Genomic DNA, 19,009 nt, shown 5'->3' with positions numbered 1-19,009 from the left:
TTCATCAACACCCCTAGTAAGCTCAGAGTGAGTGTCACCACCCGTGCCTGTAAGACACACGCCAGAAGTGAGCAGCAAGGAGACAGCATTCCCCATGGTTGGACCGACAGGAAGATCTAAAGACGCTCTAAGAAACACTTAGCTGATGGGGTCTGACTGGGCCGCTGCGGCTGGCTTCCACATACGCACTCACTCTTCACAGGACTAGCTATGGAGCTTGAAACATGTCCATTCTACACTCCAATCATCCTTCCCCACAAGGGCCCAGCTCCCCCTCAACCAGCTTTGCCTGCTGCCCAACTTCTAAGCCGGCTTCCTGGGTAGCTCAGTTCATTAAAGAGTCTGCCTGCAATGTAGGGGGCCCCAGTTTGATCCTTGGGTCAGGAAAATCCCATGCAGAAGGAAATGGCTACCTACTCCAGTATCCTTGCCTGGTCCCATGGACAGATGAGCTGCTGGGCTGTGGTCCATGGCATTGCAGAGTCGGACACGACTGAGTGGCTAAACCACCTCCACCAAGAACTTCAAACCCAGCCCACAGGGCTCTTTGGGCTGGAGGCTGACAATGACAGGTTAGCATGAAACATCAAAGCTCTGGGAAAAATAAACTTCCCTACAGAGATGGTGCACACCACCATATCTATAGAACTGACTTTCTGAGGCTCCTTGGATTTCTTATATACACAGACTTCTGTGACTATAGCCTCCATGGCAACTTCAAAACTGAAGGAGGTATTTCTAAGCTTGGGAATGGAATTGCTCAAGACAGCATGTTGTAATATGGATAAAGCTGGGAAATGGTGCTGGGTGTTTTAGAACAGGTTATATTCGTTCATCAGGAATTATCATTTAATAAGATCTAATTAGCACATTTCTATCATGTCCTTCTTGCCTAGCATTTACACATATTCAAAAAAACAAAAAGTAGCTACTATAGCAACAATTCCTGCAGTTCTCCTAGGGAGTAAGTACTAATGGGTTCAGTCAGCATTTGTCAGTTTTCATCTTGTTTTCTCCTTTGTTGGGAGACAGCGTTCTATTTACAGATAAGGAACGGAGACTAGGAAGTTAGGAAACTTACTTAAAATTGCTCAAGACATACAGGGTAAAACAAGAATTCAGATGGAAGCATTTGGACTGGAATTTAGGCTCTTCATCTCTATACCCTAGCATACTCAGGACACTGAGACCCACAGACATTATGTAACATGTCTGAGGTCATATCCTTATTTGCTTTTCACATTAAAAACTAAATTACAGCTACACCCCTGTTCAAAGAGTAAGCTAATTCTAAACCTGGGTCCTAGGGATGTCAATGCAACACCAGAGCTCTTGGACACTGAACGCAGCAGAGCAAAGTGCCCAGACTCAGATGATTTTCTAGGTATAGAGCCCAATCAGATGGCGGCCAATGGCATCTTCTGGTCTCTGCTAATCCCTGAGCTACCAGAGCAGTTAACGATGACACTAAATGCATGAAGCTGTTCACCTTCGAAGACTTTTATCATCAGGCCTGACAGCTCCTGATTAAAGAGGCACTGGAGTCCCCAGAATGAGAAATGCCCTTCGCAAAACTTCCCACGTGTTCTCGCTTCAAGCCATGATAAAGCTTCCAGTCAAAAGCACCTGCTAAAATGAACCTATTTTCTGGAAGAGAAGTGGCCAGTTTGGGTCCAGCACTTGCAAAGGTTCCTAGTGCCACAGACTATGAAATAGACCGAGGTGAAGTGCATTGATTGTTTGAAGGGGTTCACAAGGAATCCCAGGGGCCTGAAAATTTCTGAGCAGGAGGGTCCCCAAGTTGTCATGGTCTGACTGCTTGCCAACTTAATGGGGAAGCAGATGAGCTGAAGGGGCTTGTGGGGAGCAGGTTGGTGAGCAGCGAGCCGGGATCCGCAGTGAGGGGTTGAACATGCCACAGTCTGGGTCCAGGGACTCTTTGCACCTCCACCTTAGACTGACGCCCCAACTCCTGGTACAAACCCTGGGAATCAAATTCTGATTTCAAACATTGTAAGAGGCTCCTCGTTTTCCAGATCTCTCAGTGAAAACATTAGGAACAAATCAAGAACTCGGGCGAATGTCATAGAAAGGGGCTCCCCAGTGGCTCACAAGGTAAGAAATCCGCCCGCAATGCAAGAGACCTGCCTTCCATCCCTGTGTTGGGAAGATCCCCTGGAGAAGGGAATCGTTACCCGCCCCTGTATTCTTGCCTGGAGAATTCCATGGACAGAAGAGCCTGGCAGGCTAAAGTCCATGGGGTCGCAAAGAATAGACCCTTAGACAAAAGTAACCCTAACAGGAATATATATACTGCATCTCCTTTTCATAGACGAGAGAGACAGAAGGACAAGCAGAAACAGTGAGATTCACCCGCAATGCAGACACAGAAAGGTCGTTGGCTTTCTCAAAGTAGAGAACCTCCAGCTTTCTTGACTGAACGGCAGAAAAGGGGGTGTGGAAAGTTGGAATAAAGGGAGCAGTTAGGAACAGGAATTGGGAAACGGCTCTAGTCCGGAACTCTCCGGGTTCCCGCTGTGAACCGGTCTAGGGGCTTCCCCTCGGGGGTCCCAGCACCGGGCTGGGAAGGGCGGGGGGGACGCTCCGGGCGGCATCACCCGCAGGACTGCCAGTGCCCGGGAAGTGAGCTGGGGACCCAGAACCGAGTGCAATTCCGGAGGGTCTCCCTCTGGGTCTCGGGGAGGCCCGCGCTGAGCCCAGAGATCCCAGGGGAGGCTGTGGGAGGGACAGAAAGCAGCCGCCGCAAAGCGCCACGGAACGCACTTGAAGTTGCCGCGCGCTAGAAAGAAACTTTTTTTGTTTCTTTTGAAACGCAAGTTTGCAGTCCACCCCGAAAAGTTTCTCGCGGCGCAGAGCCGGGGAGGTAGACCCGGGTCTCCGCGGGGCCGCGAGCCGCTGCCCTGGCCCGGGAGATGGTCTGCGAGGTGTCCCCCGCCCCAGTTCCCGGTCCCGGGGCTCACCGGCGATGTCCCAGAGCTGCAGGCGCACCACGGTCTCCGGGTCCCAGTGGAGCACCTTGAGCGCGAAGTCCACGCCGATGGTGGCCCGGTAATGCGAGGAGAAGTTCTGGTGCACGTAGCGCTTGATGATGCTGGTCTTGCCCACGCCCAGGTCGCCGATCACCAGCAGCTTGTAGAGGTGCTCCTTGTGCGGGACCTGCATGGTGGCGGCCCGCCCGCCCGCCGCGCGGTGCCTGCTGCGGACCCGGGAAGCGCCGCCGGGGGCCGGGCCGGAGAGACTCCCGGAGCGCGAGTGCGGGCGCGAGGCGGCGGCGGGGCGGGACGCGGGCGAGGGCGGAACTCCTCCCCGGCCGCTGCAGAAACGCCCAGACGCGAGCCCCGCGGGCTGACCCCCCTGCCCACCCCGCCCGCGCGGCTCGGGGGGAGACCCGAGCGATTCCTGGGCCAGGGAGACTGGGGAGGCTTACGCGCAGATGCCCTTTTGCAGAGGTTATTCGTTACAGCCCCTGACAGTTTCCGAAGTACTTTCTCGCCTGTGATCTTGGCCACAAAAGCTGGAGGTGTGGGTTTCAGTTTTCAGGTTTGGCAAGTGAGAGTGTCTAAAAAATTAAGTGAATTGCAGGGAGACGGTCGGTAACCGGTCTGGCTGAACACAGGACTCTTGAGGTCGTGGGCTGCGCCACCGTCCCTCAGGGTAGAGAGAGTTTGGAGGCGAGGCAGCTCGTAAAACAGTTTCAGGAGGCCCACCAGCTGGGTTTGGGTCCGGCACGACCTCACACTAGTCATCTGAGCTGCCCCAGCCTCTTCCTCCGTGACCTGGTAATGGTAATCCTTTGATGCACCAGCCTGGGAGTGTGAATGCTGAGCGCCTTCACACCTATTCAACTATTAATTCTGAAATGAAGTGAAAGTCGCTTAGTCGTGTCCAACTCTGTGCGACCCCATGGCCAGAGTACTGGAGTGGGTAGCCTTTCCCTTCTGCAGGGGATCTTCCCAACCCAGGGATCGAACCCAGGTCTACCCACATTGCAGGCAGATTCTTCACTAGCTGAGCCACAGGGGAAGCCCAATGAATGGTCTAACCAGGAGAACAGTTGCGCTGTAAGTGCTGAGGGCATCCATGGCTTCGTTTCCTCCTCTCCTCTACTAAAAGCTCTGAGCAGCACTGAAAGACAATTTAGACAACTGGTCAGATTATGTTACATGATAATAAGAGCAAGCATCGATCCGGCACTTGGTATGTGCCAGGTTTTATACACATGTCACCTAATCATCCCAGCAGTCCTAAAAATAGATATGATTATTCTTCCCATTTTACAAATGAGGAAAACAAGACCTAGACATTTTGGGTGTGTACTCACAGTCCTATAGACCAGCTCACATATCCTGAAATGTTCAGGTCCAGTCTCAGTGTCTTGTGATACCTTCCAAAAATAATATCAGCAACAGTGATCACTCTTATTTTTTCTTATCTCATGGCACGTTAACTAAATAATAAAGAACATATTATAATACCCTAACCTCTAATATATATATTTCTAATCCAGTAAAGGGCCTAGACATTTTAAGTAACATACGTAGGGGCAAACAGCTTGTGATGAAAAAGCCAAATTCAAACTTAAGTCTTCCAGTACTAATTTGAGAATAGGCATTAAAAAAAAAAAGTGAATGAATATATATCGTGAACAGATCTATGTGAATAAATTTAAAAATTTAAGCAACATGGGCAAATTCCTTGAAAAACACAATTAACAAAATTGACGCCCCCCCCCAAAAAAAAGGAAAAGCTAAATCATTCACTCTATGTGGATTAGAGATTGGGTCTGCATTTAAAAATTAATTTAAAACAGTAAAGTTTTCATATGTTAAACTTTAACAAAAGAAGTAGGAGCTAATGGCGGTAGAAGCAAGGAGGGGGTGGCAGTCTGAGCCATCACGTGAGCCAGCCTGATCCAGCATCACAGGCCCCAGCGTGTTCTCCCAGCCGGGTCTGGCTGAATCATCCTCACCTGGTCTCCTTTGCTCACCCGGGCCTGTCGGAGCATCAGATTTACTGTGTGTAGCAGGCTGACCAAGATTCAGGTTCTGGAGTTTATACACTTAAGGGGAAGAGGGCTGTTTACATCAGAGAATGCAAAATTGAGGCCTAGGTCCTGAGGTTTCGACTTTCCTTCGCTGCCTCTCTGAGGACAGTGGCCAGTCACGGTGAGCAAGCTCCATGGCTAGGCAGGAAGTATTGCAGTTTGTTTCCAGAGTCACTCAGTTAGGTCTCATGACAGATCTTCACAGCAGGAAGAAATGACTCTCAGTTTACAATTATTAAATCTTTTAGGTTTTAGTGGCTTGAAGGGCTTCCCTGATAGCTCAGTTGGTAAAGAATCCACCTGTGATGCAGGAGACCTGGGTTCGATCCCTGGGTTGGGAAGATCCCCTGGAGATGGGAAAGGCTACCCACTCCAGTATTCTGGCCTGGAGAATTCCCTGGACTGTATAGTCCATGGGGGTCGCAGAGAGTCAGACACGACTGAGCGACTTTCACTTTTCCCTTTCACGGTGGCTTGATGAGCACTACAGTTTAGCAGTTCACAGCCTAGAATTCTGAAAGACCCTGTGTCAAATGACAGAGTTGGGTTGCAAGATCTCTGCAGAGTACCTCTGACTCTAAAATAGTATTCTGGGTCTTCTGGATGTATTCCGGCAAGTGACAGCCCAGCCTTCTCACCACCCCCACCACAGCACCCGAGAGGTGGAGAAAGGCTGTGCAAAGGCCTTTTCAAACCAAACCTTGTGCCGTAGTTCTCTCCTAGTTTCGTGGCTGTGGCTCTGTAAGCTGCTCAGCTGCTGTATATTTCTCCCCCAAGGCAAGCACTCTCCAAGCACATTTTTTGGAGGGCAAATGTGTCTGTGCTCGCTTGCTTTCCTTTGAACTTATTTCCTATGCTCAAAAGTAGGTTGCAAACAGGGACCCAAGTAAGTGCAGATAGAATACAAACTAAAGTCAGGCTAGAGCTTCTTTAGATTACAAGGGCCTCAGCAATCAGGCAGACCACCCTTGTCTCCCATCCTCCGTCTCCCCGCAGACCACCAGATGTCCTGAGACCCCGTCTGCCTCAGACTGTCCACAAGGTGCCCACTTTTACCCTGGCTCTGCCACTGTGCCACGTGTGCCATTGCTAAACCACAGCATACCCTCTCCTGAAAAACAGAAAATCAGGTGACTCAAGCCTGTAAAAGATGTAGGAAACCACAGTGGGCTTGGAATTCAAGGATGAATGGTGTCGAACACGGCACAGAGTCAGATTTCTCTAAGACGCTGCTCCCTTGCTGTCCAGTGTGGGAACAAATTATTGCACATATTAATTGGAAAAACTAATTTAACCAATCGGAAATGGCTTTGCAAACACAAACTTGAAACCCTCATGCTTCCCTCCCAGGCCTGCCGTATTAGGTGAGCCCCTGTGAAGTTACTTTATTTGCTTTGAACAGTAAGAGAGCCATAGGAGTTATTCATTAGCTTATGTGGTTTTTAATTGCTGCTCTGAAGAAATATGTAAATGACTGTAAGGTAGGATGCCAAATATTCTGTTGTAGGACAGATAAAGTGATTTTTCTTAGATTAACAGAATCTTCAAAGACATGGACTTTATTCCAAAAGGCCTGTTAAAGGAGACCATAAATTTTTATCATCCAAACTAGGACTCTTGAGAGTGAAAGGGGTCACTGTTAAAAATTACACCAAACCACAGGAACAAGCCAGGGCTGTCCTAAAGAAAGTCCATTCCTGAAGCAGAGGGTTAGAGTTCTCAAATGAGATATACAACTGAGAGTGGCATTTGAAAAAAATTCCCTAAATCACTATTTTAATAAATAGTTTTGCCAAGTTAAAGCTGCAGTTCAATTCTCTATTGTCTTCAAAGAATTTGCTTTTAATCTACTAGGCTGGTCTAAAACCTGTGTTAACTTGCAATGGGAGTTATGTCCCGTATTGGTTCAGGGGTGCAGCAGTTGTCTAGAAGATGCAACACTATTTGGGCTTCTGAGGTGACACTAGTGGTAAAGAATCCACCTGCAAAGTAGGAGACACAAGAGACATGGGTTCGATCTCTGGGTGGGAAAGATTCCATGGAGAAGGAAATGACAACCCACTCCAGTATTTCTTCCTGAAAAGATCCATGGACAGAGGAATCTTGCAGGCTATAAAGAGTCAGATACAACTATGCACGCACACCCTAGATATTCAGATTGCAAAGAAAGGGGGTTGACTGTATATTTACAAAGTCCTAAGTATGCAGGGAAATATCTAATAAAAGAGGGGGAAAATGCCTGCTTCAAAGGTAAAAGGATATTATCTCATACTCATTCAACAACTCGAGCAAAGAGGCAACACAAGTGAAAACGGCATGCTATGTGTTTGTGGGAGCGATCCTACCCAGCACGTGTAGCGAGGATAAACCTAGCAGTAGACCTTTGTTCCTCTTAGAGACGTGAAGAGCTCATCCTCCTGTGAATGAGCCCCTCGTAAATAACAAGTGGGGACCCAGCGACTGGGATGGTCTGACTCAGAGGGTAGCTCAAGAAAGTTGCTGACACAACATCAGGGTCAAATCAAGATATATTTTTGTGTAAAACACTGTGACAGAATTTTTGAGAGTCAGGTTGAGGAGTCGGGTCTCACATATCTATGAGAATATTTAGAACATAAGCCCCTGTCATCAAACTGTGAGCATCCTGGTTGCAGTGTCAGTCGGCATGCGCACACGGCCCTCGGCTTCCTTCTCAGACCCCCTTCGCTGGCTTCTCCCCCTTCTCTGCTGCCCACCACTCCAGAGGGCAATTCTCCACCCTCAGGACCCAGACTTTGCTTGCTTGAGGACACTCCCATGATAAAACAGCAAAACCAGCTAGAGATTAAACTCAGCCATCAGACTGTCTTCTTTCATTTTTCCAGCCAAGGTCTAGTACTAACCAGGTGCAGTACCTTAGTAAAGGCATCTAACTTCTATAGGCTTGTCCCCTCGTGTATAACAGTTAAAAATTAAATAAATGTTTACTTAAGAAATAAATTAATTAAATAAAATGAGGATAGTAATTTCTCCCTCCTATAGGAAGAAGCCTAAAGCAAATAATACAGTAAAATGCTCAGCACATCGTTTGACCCAGGAGATGTGCTGAAAATGCTGTTCAACTATCAAGTGCCTGCTGATGATCTCTGTGTTTGTGCTAAAACCCCCAAACCCACTCCTGCCTTCTGCACCCTTGTTCCAACTGCCTTTTGGGCGTTTCTGCCAGGCTTTCTGGAAGACATGTTCTGAAGACATCTCAAATGCAACATATGCAGAGCTGCAGTCATTATCTACCCCAACAGACTTGTTCCTTTTCCTGTATTCCTGGTTTTAGTCATTGGTTCCACCCTCCCCAAAGCCTACCAAGCCTGGACACAGCCACACTCGGCTCCTCCCTCTTTATTGCCACACATCCCAGCAGCCCGAGTCCTCTGATTCTATCTCAGGTCCATACAGGTGCTGTTGGAACATAGAGGTGAAGACCTATTCAATATTATTGCTGTCAAAGGATTATGCAAAAGGAAGAAATCATAAGAGGAAAAATATTTTGCAAATGCAAAATAGGGAAGATTTTTGCCTGCCTTAAATGTCTGACATTTAAGGCAGGCAAAAAGAGAATACACTTGATACTTTATATATAAAGAGCTCTTGTAAATTGTTTTAAAATAGCCAAATAGATAAAGAACAGGAATACAAACAAACAACTGAAGACAACTGACCACACAAAAAGTCAATAATAATGTAAATAATAATGTAAAAAATTATTTTCACAGGGAATAGAAAAACAATGACAAGAAACCATTTTTCACTTTTCACACTGACATATATGTTTTAATACTAAAAATATCTAATATCAGTGAGGATGCAAAGAATGGACATTAGCATGATCCTGGTGGGATTATAATTTAAGAAAAAGCTGTTAGAGAAAATTGGGTTATATGTATCAAAACATTAAAAATGCATCTTTACCTAAAAATTCTATTTATAAGAATTTATGAAAATTTATCATTAGAGAAGTTTATAAAAATTTAACTCCGTTGGATACATATTACAATGTTGTTTATCATAGAAAACAACTGGCATTCTCTAAATGTGCATCAGGTGAAATATTACAATGTTATAAATATTTAATAACATACAACATTTGTAAATGATGTTTAAGGAAAATACTGCATTATCTGGAAAGATATTCACAATATTTTTCACAGCATTTTAAAATTGGAAGAAAATTACAAAATATATACCCAGTTTGTTCAACTATCAAGTGTCTGCTGATAATCTCTATATTTGTACTATATTTGTACTAAACCCAGTTTGGCATAAAATACATAATTTCCATTATACATACACACACACAATAAAGATATAGAAAATCATACACTGATATGTTATCAGAAATGACGTCTAGATGACAAAATTACCGCTTTGCTTTATTATGTATTTTTCTACTTTTCTATATTTCTATTTTTACAGGAATCATTATTGTTTTCAAAAGAAGAAAACAAAATTAAGAAAAAGAAATGAATGTACCCTGAATGGATCTTAGAGGAGGATTCCCAGCAATCATCACAATGACTTTTTCTAGGTCTCTCCAGGAAGTACAGAGTATCAGCGGTTTAGGTAATTTTCCAGCCAACCTTTTCTCATCTTGATTCCACTTATCTGTGCTGAGAGGCGTGCCTTCCCCAGAGAACCAAAGCTCCATTTCCGGGGCAGCGAGGTCCCCACGCGCCCTGGAGTGACTGCCCGCGGCAGCCGGGCTGGAGGCCAGACGGCGTCAGGAGCCTCCCCGCAAGGTGCCTAGCGCGGAAGGAAACTGAGTCTCCCCCGAGGGGCGGCCTCCCAAAGCTTGTCGTCTTTCTGCCACCTTCCTGTTTGTGCCCCCGCTTTTCCACTCTGGGGCTCCCCTGGTGGCTCAGCTGGTCAAGAATCTGCAGTGCGGGAGACCTGGATTCGATCCCTGGGTGGGGGAGATCCCCTGGGAACGGCGACCCACTCCAGTATTCTGACCTGGAGAATCACAGAGAGTCAGACACAACTGAGCGACTTCTCTTTTCCGCTCTGACGCCGATTCTCTGATGCTCCCCTCCAGACTCGCTCCCATTCACCCTGCTCTTCAGCCCTTCTTGACGTCTCATCAAGGAGCGGGATCCTAAGGCTGTCTTCCTGATTGCATTTTCCCTGCTTGGACCTGCCACTATACCCAGATCAATCCTCTTTAAAAATAGATAGGGGGAACCTGCCGTAAAGCCCAAGAAGCTCAACCTGGTGCTCTGTGATGACCTGGAGGGGTGAGAGAGCGCCTAGAGGGAGGGGGTATATGTGTACCCAGAGCTGATGCACTTTGCGGGAGAGCAGAAATGAACAACACTGTTAGGCAATTATACGCCAGAAAAAATACATATGTAAGTAAACAAATAGATTCCTTCAGTGGGGCATTCTTCCACTCACAATCTCTGAACTTATCTTATGTGTGAGAGGCAAGCATTCTATCTTATTTAACCCTTTGTTGAGTTGTGTTTTCTGTCCTACGCAGTCAAAGAATTTGCAAATGATAAGCCTCCTCCAGTAAGACAGGACAAGGTCGTCTCCCTCCCAAGCACGCTTATAAAACAGCAGTTTATGTATATGCCGTCTCAGCATGTCCTATCGGCATTCTTTTTGTAGATTTCTTCCCACTCTATAGCCTACCAGTTCTATACCCTACCAGCACCTGGCACAGCCCCTGCCTCGCTCCAACTGTGGGCTCAAGACATGCTGTCATTCGGGCTATGGTAGGACATTAAATGTCCTGATTGGCTCAGACAGTAAATGTTTTAATGATGATGGAAAACATGAAGGATGTGAAACCATGTCTTGTGTTACTGCCAATCACTTTGGCCACTTTGGCCACCTGATGTGAAGAACTGATTCACTGGAAAAGACCCTGATGCTGGGAAAGATTGAAGGTGGAAGAAGGGGATGACAGAGGATGAGATGGTTGGATGGCATCACTGACTCAATGGACATGAGTTTGAGTAAGATCCGGGAGTTGGTGATGGACAGGGAGGCCTGGCATGCTGCATTCCACAGGGCTGCAAAGAGTCGGACACGAGTGAGTGACTGAACTGAACTGAATCACTTAGAGTCCTGGGTGCTATACACTCCGTTGTTTTCTACAAGGAACTTAAACATTGCTACCAGCTTCTGCAGAAAGCAATGCAAAAGGGACAGGGGCAGGGTGTCCAAAGACTGCTGCTCTGCAATTTTTAAGAACTATGTTCCATTCATTACTCTGCTATTAACTCCCAAGTTAGTCTGGTCGCTTTATCTCATACCCCTGGAACCTGCTTTGAACGGCTTCACCAAATCGTTCAGACTTTCTCAACAATAACTTTCTGGCCATGTCCGTTAAGAGTCTTAAATATAGGCATAATTATCCAACAAAGAGTAAATGCCATTTAAACATTTATTCCACTTGTAAGAATCCATCCTAAGGAAACAATCAGACAGTCTTTCAAAGATTTTATGCACTAGCTATTTAATGCAGCACTATTTTTAGCAGCCATCTGAGTACCAATCAATAGTAAATTGGTTAAAAAGACAATGTCATATCCATAAAATTTAATATTTACAGCCAATAAGCATCATGTTTATGAAGACTATTTAGAGCCATGCAATGTTTAGGATACAATATTATTCTGGAAAAAGCAAGATATAAAATTACATATGAAACATAAATGTGTACACATACATATATACATAAGTATACTCAACCCTATTTTGCAAATATATGTGTGTGATTACACATATAGCTGGAAGGAAACTTAAAATATGAATGATAGACTTATTGGTGATTTTTCATCTTTGTGCTTTTCTAAACTTTCTATAATATACATATATTGACTTTAAAATTGGTGAAAATGAATGTATGATTATCTTGGAACACTCTTAGGATTTACTATTTATTTTTATTTACTTCTGGCATTTTGAGATTTTACATAATATACCTTTTTTTAAGTCCCTAAGTAATTTCTGACACCCAGATACTCATGTACTTGATTTTCCAGAAGCATTGTTGCATTATTTCTTAGACAATTTTTTCTACCTTTTTCTAACTAAACTAACTCTAGACCAGAATTATTAAGACTTTTTAAAATTACTGTTTTGTTCTTTTTGTCTCATTATTCTACTTTCTGGAAGATTTCCTCCGCTTACTTTTCCAAGTCTTCCACTGAGAGTGTTTTATTAGTTGATTATTTTCTTAGCAGTTACTTGATTTCCAAGAAATGTTTAGATCTATTTATCTACTTTTTAAAGAAATGTAACAGCTTCCTAAAACATAACTATACAACTTTATCAATTAAGTTGATTTTTTTTAATAACAACCTCATAGCAGCTTCCTAAAAATTATTGGAAAATTTACTTCCTGCCCAGCACCTCTCAACCCCTAGTGTACCACACAGGAAGTGTTTAAATACCACTGGAATTGTAAGTTGCCTATAGATTTGCAAGTCCTAACGTGCCCAAGCCTTAACCGTAACCCAGGTGTTTTGTGAAACAGATAATAGATGGTCGTGGGAAACAGGCATTCTTAAATTGCATTACTGAATGGAGACCCTTTCACTGAGCTGAACTCAACTAGGGGCAAAGTGGGAGACAGGATAAAATGACTTGTTTCTGTTGTCCCCCAATAATCCCTGCCCCCACACCCCCTCTGCATCTAATGACCATCTTTATTTCAGAAAATTGGTTTAGGTAGAACCAAAGGAAAGACAGACAGTGTCTCAGTGAGGAGAGAGGGGGGTTTACTTTTGTCATTGTTCTTTCCAAAGGAAAAAACAAAGCCAAATTATTAGCTCTGGTCTGTATAGACAAAGTCCACCCACTGAAGGTGTTGGAATACCTTTCTGTCGATCAGGGTTTCAATCCCAGACCTGTGTCAGCAGCAGAGTTCCTGAGCCCACGCTGAGTGGTGCGCGCCTCCAAGTCAGTGCTCCTCGGAGAAGAGATGCTCCTCCTGACAGCTGGGATCGTCCTCCCCAGGGAAGGCGTACTATTGCACAAAGCGGCCTGTGCTACAGGGAACAGAGACACAAGGAGGGTCGGATACCCCCCGCACTTGTCCATTAGACTTCCTGAAGCTGATAATCCCATAATAAATTCCCAAAGAAATGGTACCAGGACCTCCAGAAGTCTCAGGAAGATCAGGATCCTGTGAATCTAAAGCTGCAGGCCCCGATAGACAAATGTTTACGGCAGTGGCAGCTGTCTCGCTGCTACTTCCTCCGTCTGATGAAACAATTCTTCAGCCAAGCCTTTACCGCTGTCTCATTAAAGCCGAGTTCCTCCAAGGTGATTCAATCTGGGCATATGGTCTTGATGAACACATCTTCCAACATGCTCAGATGTTCTGGAATAAAATTTGTGCGTCTTCAGTGAGCACACCTTGGCTTTGCTGACTTGAGGTCCTTTGGGAATGCAATAATTCAATCAGCTGAATCCTCTGACCCAGTGACTCATGAGTCACTGTTAGCACCTCAGTTTAGGGATCATTGTTGTTGTTTTACAGTTTGTTAATTTTCTTCCAGATAGGAGAATTTTACATAGCCAGGAACTTTTCATGCGTCATTTTTCAAGCAGCTCCCTTGGAAAATACCTATCAGACAAGCAAGGTCCTGAAGCTTCCCCATCTCCAGCCCCACTGGGGGTCATGGCCTCTCTGCCCCATGGCCCAGTCTTCCAGCTCCTGGTATGCAAAGCTGGCATTCTTTCCTGCTAAAACAGACTCCTGAGGCTCAGCCTGGGAGATTAGACAGCCCCTTGCCCTCTGGAGAAAAGGGCCAAATAAATAATAATTGAAGATGAAAGGGATTTTCACAGTTTCAACTAAGGCTAAGAAGATTACATGTATTCTAACCCTAATCACAGTGGTGGCTTTATTGCATCTGGGTTCACGGTGAGGTCACAAGTCACTGGCAGCAAATAGGGGCCTTGGAAGAGTAAGAGTTATGCATCAGTGTGCATTGTCTGCTGTTTGCTAATTATCTAGTGCTGCCTGGTATTTATTATACAAGAAGTTAGCAGAACTAGGAAAAACAAGATTTGCAACACTGGGCTGACAAGCATTATTAAAACGGTTATAATTACAGGTCCGAGCAAAGGAAGGAGTAGTCATTTCAGCTGAGAGAAGGAGACATACATAAGAGATCCTTGCTATTGTTGTTCAGTCACTAAGTCATGTCTGACTCTTTGCAACCCCACGGACTGATCCTTGGGGCATGCTAAATCTGGAGGCCAACAATAACTCTTAATTTTGCATACATGATTCTTCAAATTCCACCAAAAGGATAAATTCCTGGGTCAAGTCTCAGCTCTAAAACTCACTTGGAGTATGACCTTGAACTGTCATTGAATCTCCCTGAGCCTCAGATTCTTTAGCAGTAAAATGTGATGAATATTATCACCCTCCCTGGTTGTAAAAATTGAATCAGATAAATGACTAAGCAACTGTTTAGGAAATTGAAGAGATCACCATACAAAAGTCAGTTATGACTTTTTCCTATTGCCCATACTATAAGAGGAAAAGAGCTCTGCTATAAGACTAAGTACTGTAAGACTAGCTATGAGGTTTATCCTGTAGGGCTAAAAGAACTCTAGAGCTCATGTATAAATCTAAAAGACAAAAAGAACTCAACTTCCCCCAAGAAAGCATCACAGAGCCCTGCCAACTAAAACTGATCCCCCAGCCCCTCTGAAAGTCTAAAACACATGCTGCTTTTGCATCACCAAGACCTGAGTTTGAACTGTGGCTCTATCACTCTCCACCTGATAATCACGGGGAATCACTGGAACCAAACTGCCTGCGTTCATTCTGCTGTTGTCGTTTGTTAGCTGTGTGACCGCGGGCCAGATACTCAGCCTCTCTGTCCTTCGGTGTATTTCCTGCAAAATGGACATAAAACTAGCACTCCCTAGTAGGGTTGTTCTGAGTACTAAGTAGGAGAATGTAAAGTATGTAGAGTAGGTGCTCAAAAATCTAAACTATTATTCCTTAACAAGCAATAGTTTTCTGAACTTCCCTTCACCAATCTGTAACATACTACTGTCCATTTTATGAAGGAACATAATATAATTACCAAGAAGAAAATTTATTTTTGAAGAGTTACTAGTAAGTCATAAATGCTTCTGCTAATACATATATTGAACGTTGAATTTTCATTCACCACTCTGAGACAAATAGTAGTTACATTCCTAAAGGTTCATTTTCAGGAAGTTTGGCAAGTATCAAAAGTATAAAAAATAAACCAGCCATAATTTCATCATCTAACACAATTACTGCCAACATTATATTGTGTGTCATTTTATTATTTATTGGTATTCTTAAAATGTATATTTAACATGTAGGTATATAAATATAGTTATAACAAACTATATATGTACCTTGATTTCTTAATTCTACTTGTTTACATAATGAGGATTTCCCTCATTTAATTACGGAAATAAATTTTTTTTCCCAATCATAGATTGTTGCCCTTTAAAAGTGTATCTAAGATGAGGCTTAGCAAATTATCACTTTTCAACCCAAATAGAGCTTGTTAAGTATAACATCACTAGAGTCTTAATGAGTTTTTTCTTGACTTTTATCATATTGTGTAGGAAGTGATATATCACAGGAAATGGCATGTTAGGAAAATATCATTTCCTTTTCAAGAGATGATAAAACATCTGGCTTTTTAAAAAAATTAAATAAGGAGTAATAAAAATAGTCTTCTTGGGCTTTATAAAATTATCTTTCATATATTTTGAGAATTCATTCAAAATGTGAATTTCACAAAAAAAATCAGTGAGGCCTTTGAACATAATTGTTAGCACATGCAAATTTTCTACATCTAATTATACTTAGTACTTGGCACTCTTGAGCGCATCAAAGCATTTCACACATTTTAATAAAGACAAAGTTTTTTTAAATTAAAGATTTAATTTGGGGTGATAGTCAACAAATAAATTCTACAAAAATATCCTTTTTAAGATGCTACCTGTAATATGTGATAATATATGATATACTGAAATTCTAGAGCACTACAATGAATACTCTATTTCAAGATGAAGATATAGCAAATGGAATCAAACAAGCCTATTTATTTTTATTGTTCACCTATTATAATTATTTATGATCCAAATAATAATTTTTTATCAAGTATGGTCAATTAGATAAATAAGTAGCTTTAAAAACTCTACTAAATTCTCATGCTTTTCTGCCTTCCATTAAAATATTTTGCTCTGTCAGTATTTTAACTTTTGATTATTATTTTGGATGTCGAGTTGCTGTCTACAGTAACACCTCTGTGACATGTCTGGGAAGTAGCACTAGATATCAACCCAGTTGGATAGTGATGTGTTACTTTTGGAGTCAGAATAAAAAAAAAAAAAACCTATGCAGTATCTAGGAAGGAAAGAAAGTACATATGTCATAAGTGATATTTTTATTTATAGTCTTGATTAGATACTTAAAGGGCATATAATCTGTGCTGTTCGTGCTGATGAGTATTTGTTGGAATTTCAGTTTAAACTCAGAGGATGGAAATTTAGCCATTAGCATGTTTAACTGAAAAAAGACAGTTAGAAAATTAAGGTGTTGGAAAAGAAGGAAGGAAAACAGAAAATGAGAAAGAGAAGAAGAGAAGGTGAAAGAAAGTAGAGGGAAGGTGAGAGAGAAAAAAGAAAGAAGAAAGAGGGAGCATTTATCATGCCCCTACTCCGTGCCAAGCACTTTCACTAACGCTGTATCATTTAGCTATTAATCTAACCTTGAAATAATGGTATTATCCACACTTTTACAACAAAGAAATTGAAGCACAGATAGGAGAGCTTAATTTCATAATTAACGCAATTTGTAAGTAATTAAGTTGGAGGTTAAACTCAATAGTATCTAACTTCAACACCTTATTTTCTCCCCGTAATATCACAGCACCATTCTAGAAATTGCCTAAATGATCTGTGAGCTTTTCTCCTTTCTGATCTGTGGAAGTTACTCAGTCTAGCTTTTTATCTAGCACAGTGCAGACTGACTGATACTCAGTGGACATTCAGTAAATATTTGTTGACTGAATTAATGAATGAATGAATGATTCCCAAAAGCAGAAAAAGGAAATGGGAAAATGAGTTTCTCTTCTTAATAAGGAAATAAAGGGAGGCAGACATCAGTGAGCTTCTCTGCTGACAAAGGAAACAAAAGGAAGCAGACACCACAAAGAGAGAACTATGCTCAGTTTTATTTTGGCCTTGAGAAGTAGGATTGTTTGAATTTAGTTTAAGACCTGAGTTCAGATTGGGTTATTACCAAGAAGTGTGGCTAAGACTCAACTGATCTCTCAGCCGAAAAAAGCAAACAAACAAAAACCTGAAGTCAAGTTTGAACCAGTGACTAAGCTGTGGTTTTTCTTCTGCTCTTGAGAAGTTCAAAGATGTGCTTGTAGATTCTGAGCCCTTGAGACGTTGTATGGACTTCCAGGTGGCTGCGTGGTAAAGAATCTGCCTGGCAAGCAGGAGATGCAGGTTCAATTTCTGAGTTGGGAATTGAGGTCAGGGGTTGCTATTTCCTTCTCCTGGAAATGGCAGTTCACTCAAGTATTTTTGCATGAGAAATTCCATGGACAGGGAAGCCTGCTGGGCTTTAGTCCATGGGGTCACAAACGAGTTGGACATGACTTAGCCATTAAACCACCACCCATGGAGCATCACACATCACACTTCTAAAATGAGATCAACTCTCAGATAAATATGAATCCCAAGCATTTCTTCAAACCTGGAATTAGCTAGCCTCCAAACTCTCGTGTTATGTATTTTGAAGCCTCATCCCACGGACCATGTTGAATCTCCCAGGATGCAAGCCTTATACATCAGATGCTTCAGTGGGAACCCAAACATTAGATATTCTAACTGTGCTTTACACAAATAGATAACAGGGAGGTATCACAGGGTGTTTGGTTTGTTAGTTGATGTTAATGGAAAATTCTTCTGGAAACTGTATTAATTATAATACTTGGCATAGCAAGTCGTTGAAAAGCCCACTACAACTCTTCAGCAGTAAAAAGAATGTTAGCTAACATCATTGAAAAATCCAGTGCTATTAATACAATTAACTTGATTGAGTAGCTCAAGGATGTCAAGAAGGATTTCACTTTTCTGATCTTCCTACTCTACCTTCCACAGTTTTGGTTTACGTGCAGAAACTGGTTAGCTGCTCACCAAAGTTTTTAGCTCTTTCTCCTGATGAGGCAAGTGGACTGTATGATTTCCTAGCCTTCCTTACAGTTAGGTTTGGTCATGTGACTGTGTTGTGGCCAAGAAGTGGCATAAATCTAATAGCTTATGGAAGGAGAAAGCATGCAGAAGCGTGCACGGGCTATGCATGGTCATGAACCGATATTAAAGATATCTTGACCACACATGCCTCAGACACAGACAGGCTCCAAAATTTCATGAACAGAAAAGAAGTATGAAATCTATGTTCCCCCTGAGAAAGGACTGTTCCTCAGGACAGAATTTCAGCTGTCACCATACTGTAAGAGAGAATAGCCCTGGAACATGTATATTACCATAAGTGAAATAGACTGCCAGTCTAGGTTCGATGCATGAGACAAGTGCTCAGGGTTCGTGCACTGGGACGACCCTGAGGGATGGGATGGTGAGGGAGTGGGGACGGGGGTTCAGGATGGGGACACATGTATACCCATGGCTGATTCATGTCAGTGTATGGCAAAACCCACTACAGTATTGTAAAGTAATTAGCCTCCAATTAAAATAAATAAATAAATTTTAAAAAATATCAGGGACAATAATTAACAAGGAAGCACCTCCCAGAGGAAGGAGCCAGGGCCTCCGGAAAGCAAAAGATGAGAATATTCTTTCCAGAAACTAGAATAAAAGTCTAGTCAAAGGACCTGCCCTATTTGTTAGGGGAGAGGGGCCTCCCCGTGCCTG

General features: G+C 43.1%; 1 protein-coding gene across 1 annotated transcript in view; it reads right to left on the bottom strand.

Annotated features, from left to right (window-relative positions):
• RAB38 (RAB38, member RAS oncogene family) overlaps window positions 1–19,009 on the bottom strand; it is a 111,025-nt gene that overhangs the window by 57,614 nt on the left and 34,402 nt on the right. The window contains exon 4 of the mRNA XM_020880142.2: window positions 2,982–3,580. Coding sequence (XP_020735801.2) covers window positions 2,982–3,183 — 202 coding nt within the window. The 5' untranslated portion in view covers window positions 3,184–3,580. The remainder of the gene's footprint in view (window positions 1–2,981; window positions 3,581–19,009) is intronic.

This window comes from Odocoileus virginianus, chromosome 28 (assembly GCF_023699985.2).
Source record: "Odocoileus virginianus isolate 20LAN1187 ecotype Illinois chromosome 28, Ovbor_1.2, whole genome shotgun sequence".
Taxonomy (NCBI): Eukaryota; Metazoa; Chordata; class Mammalia; order Artiodactyla; family Cervidae; genus Odocoileus; species Odocoileus virginianus.
This window is presented reverse-complemented; position numbering and strand designations above follow the sequence as displayed.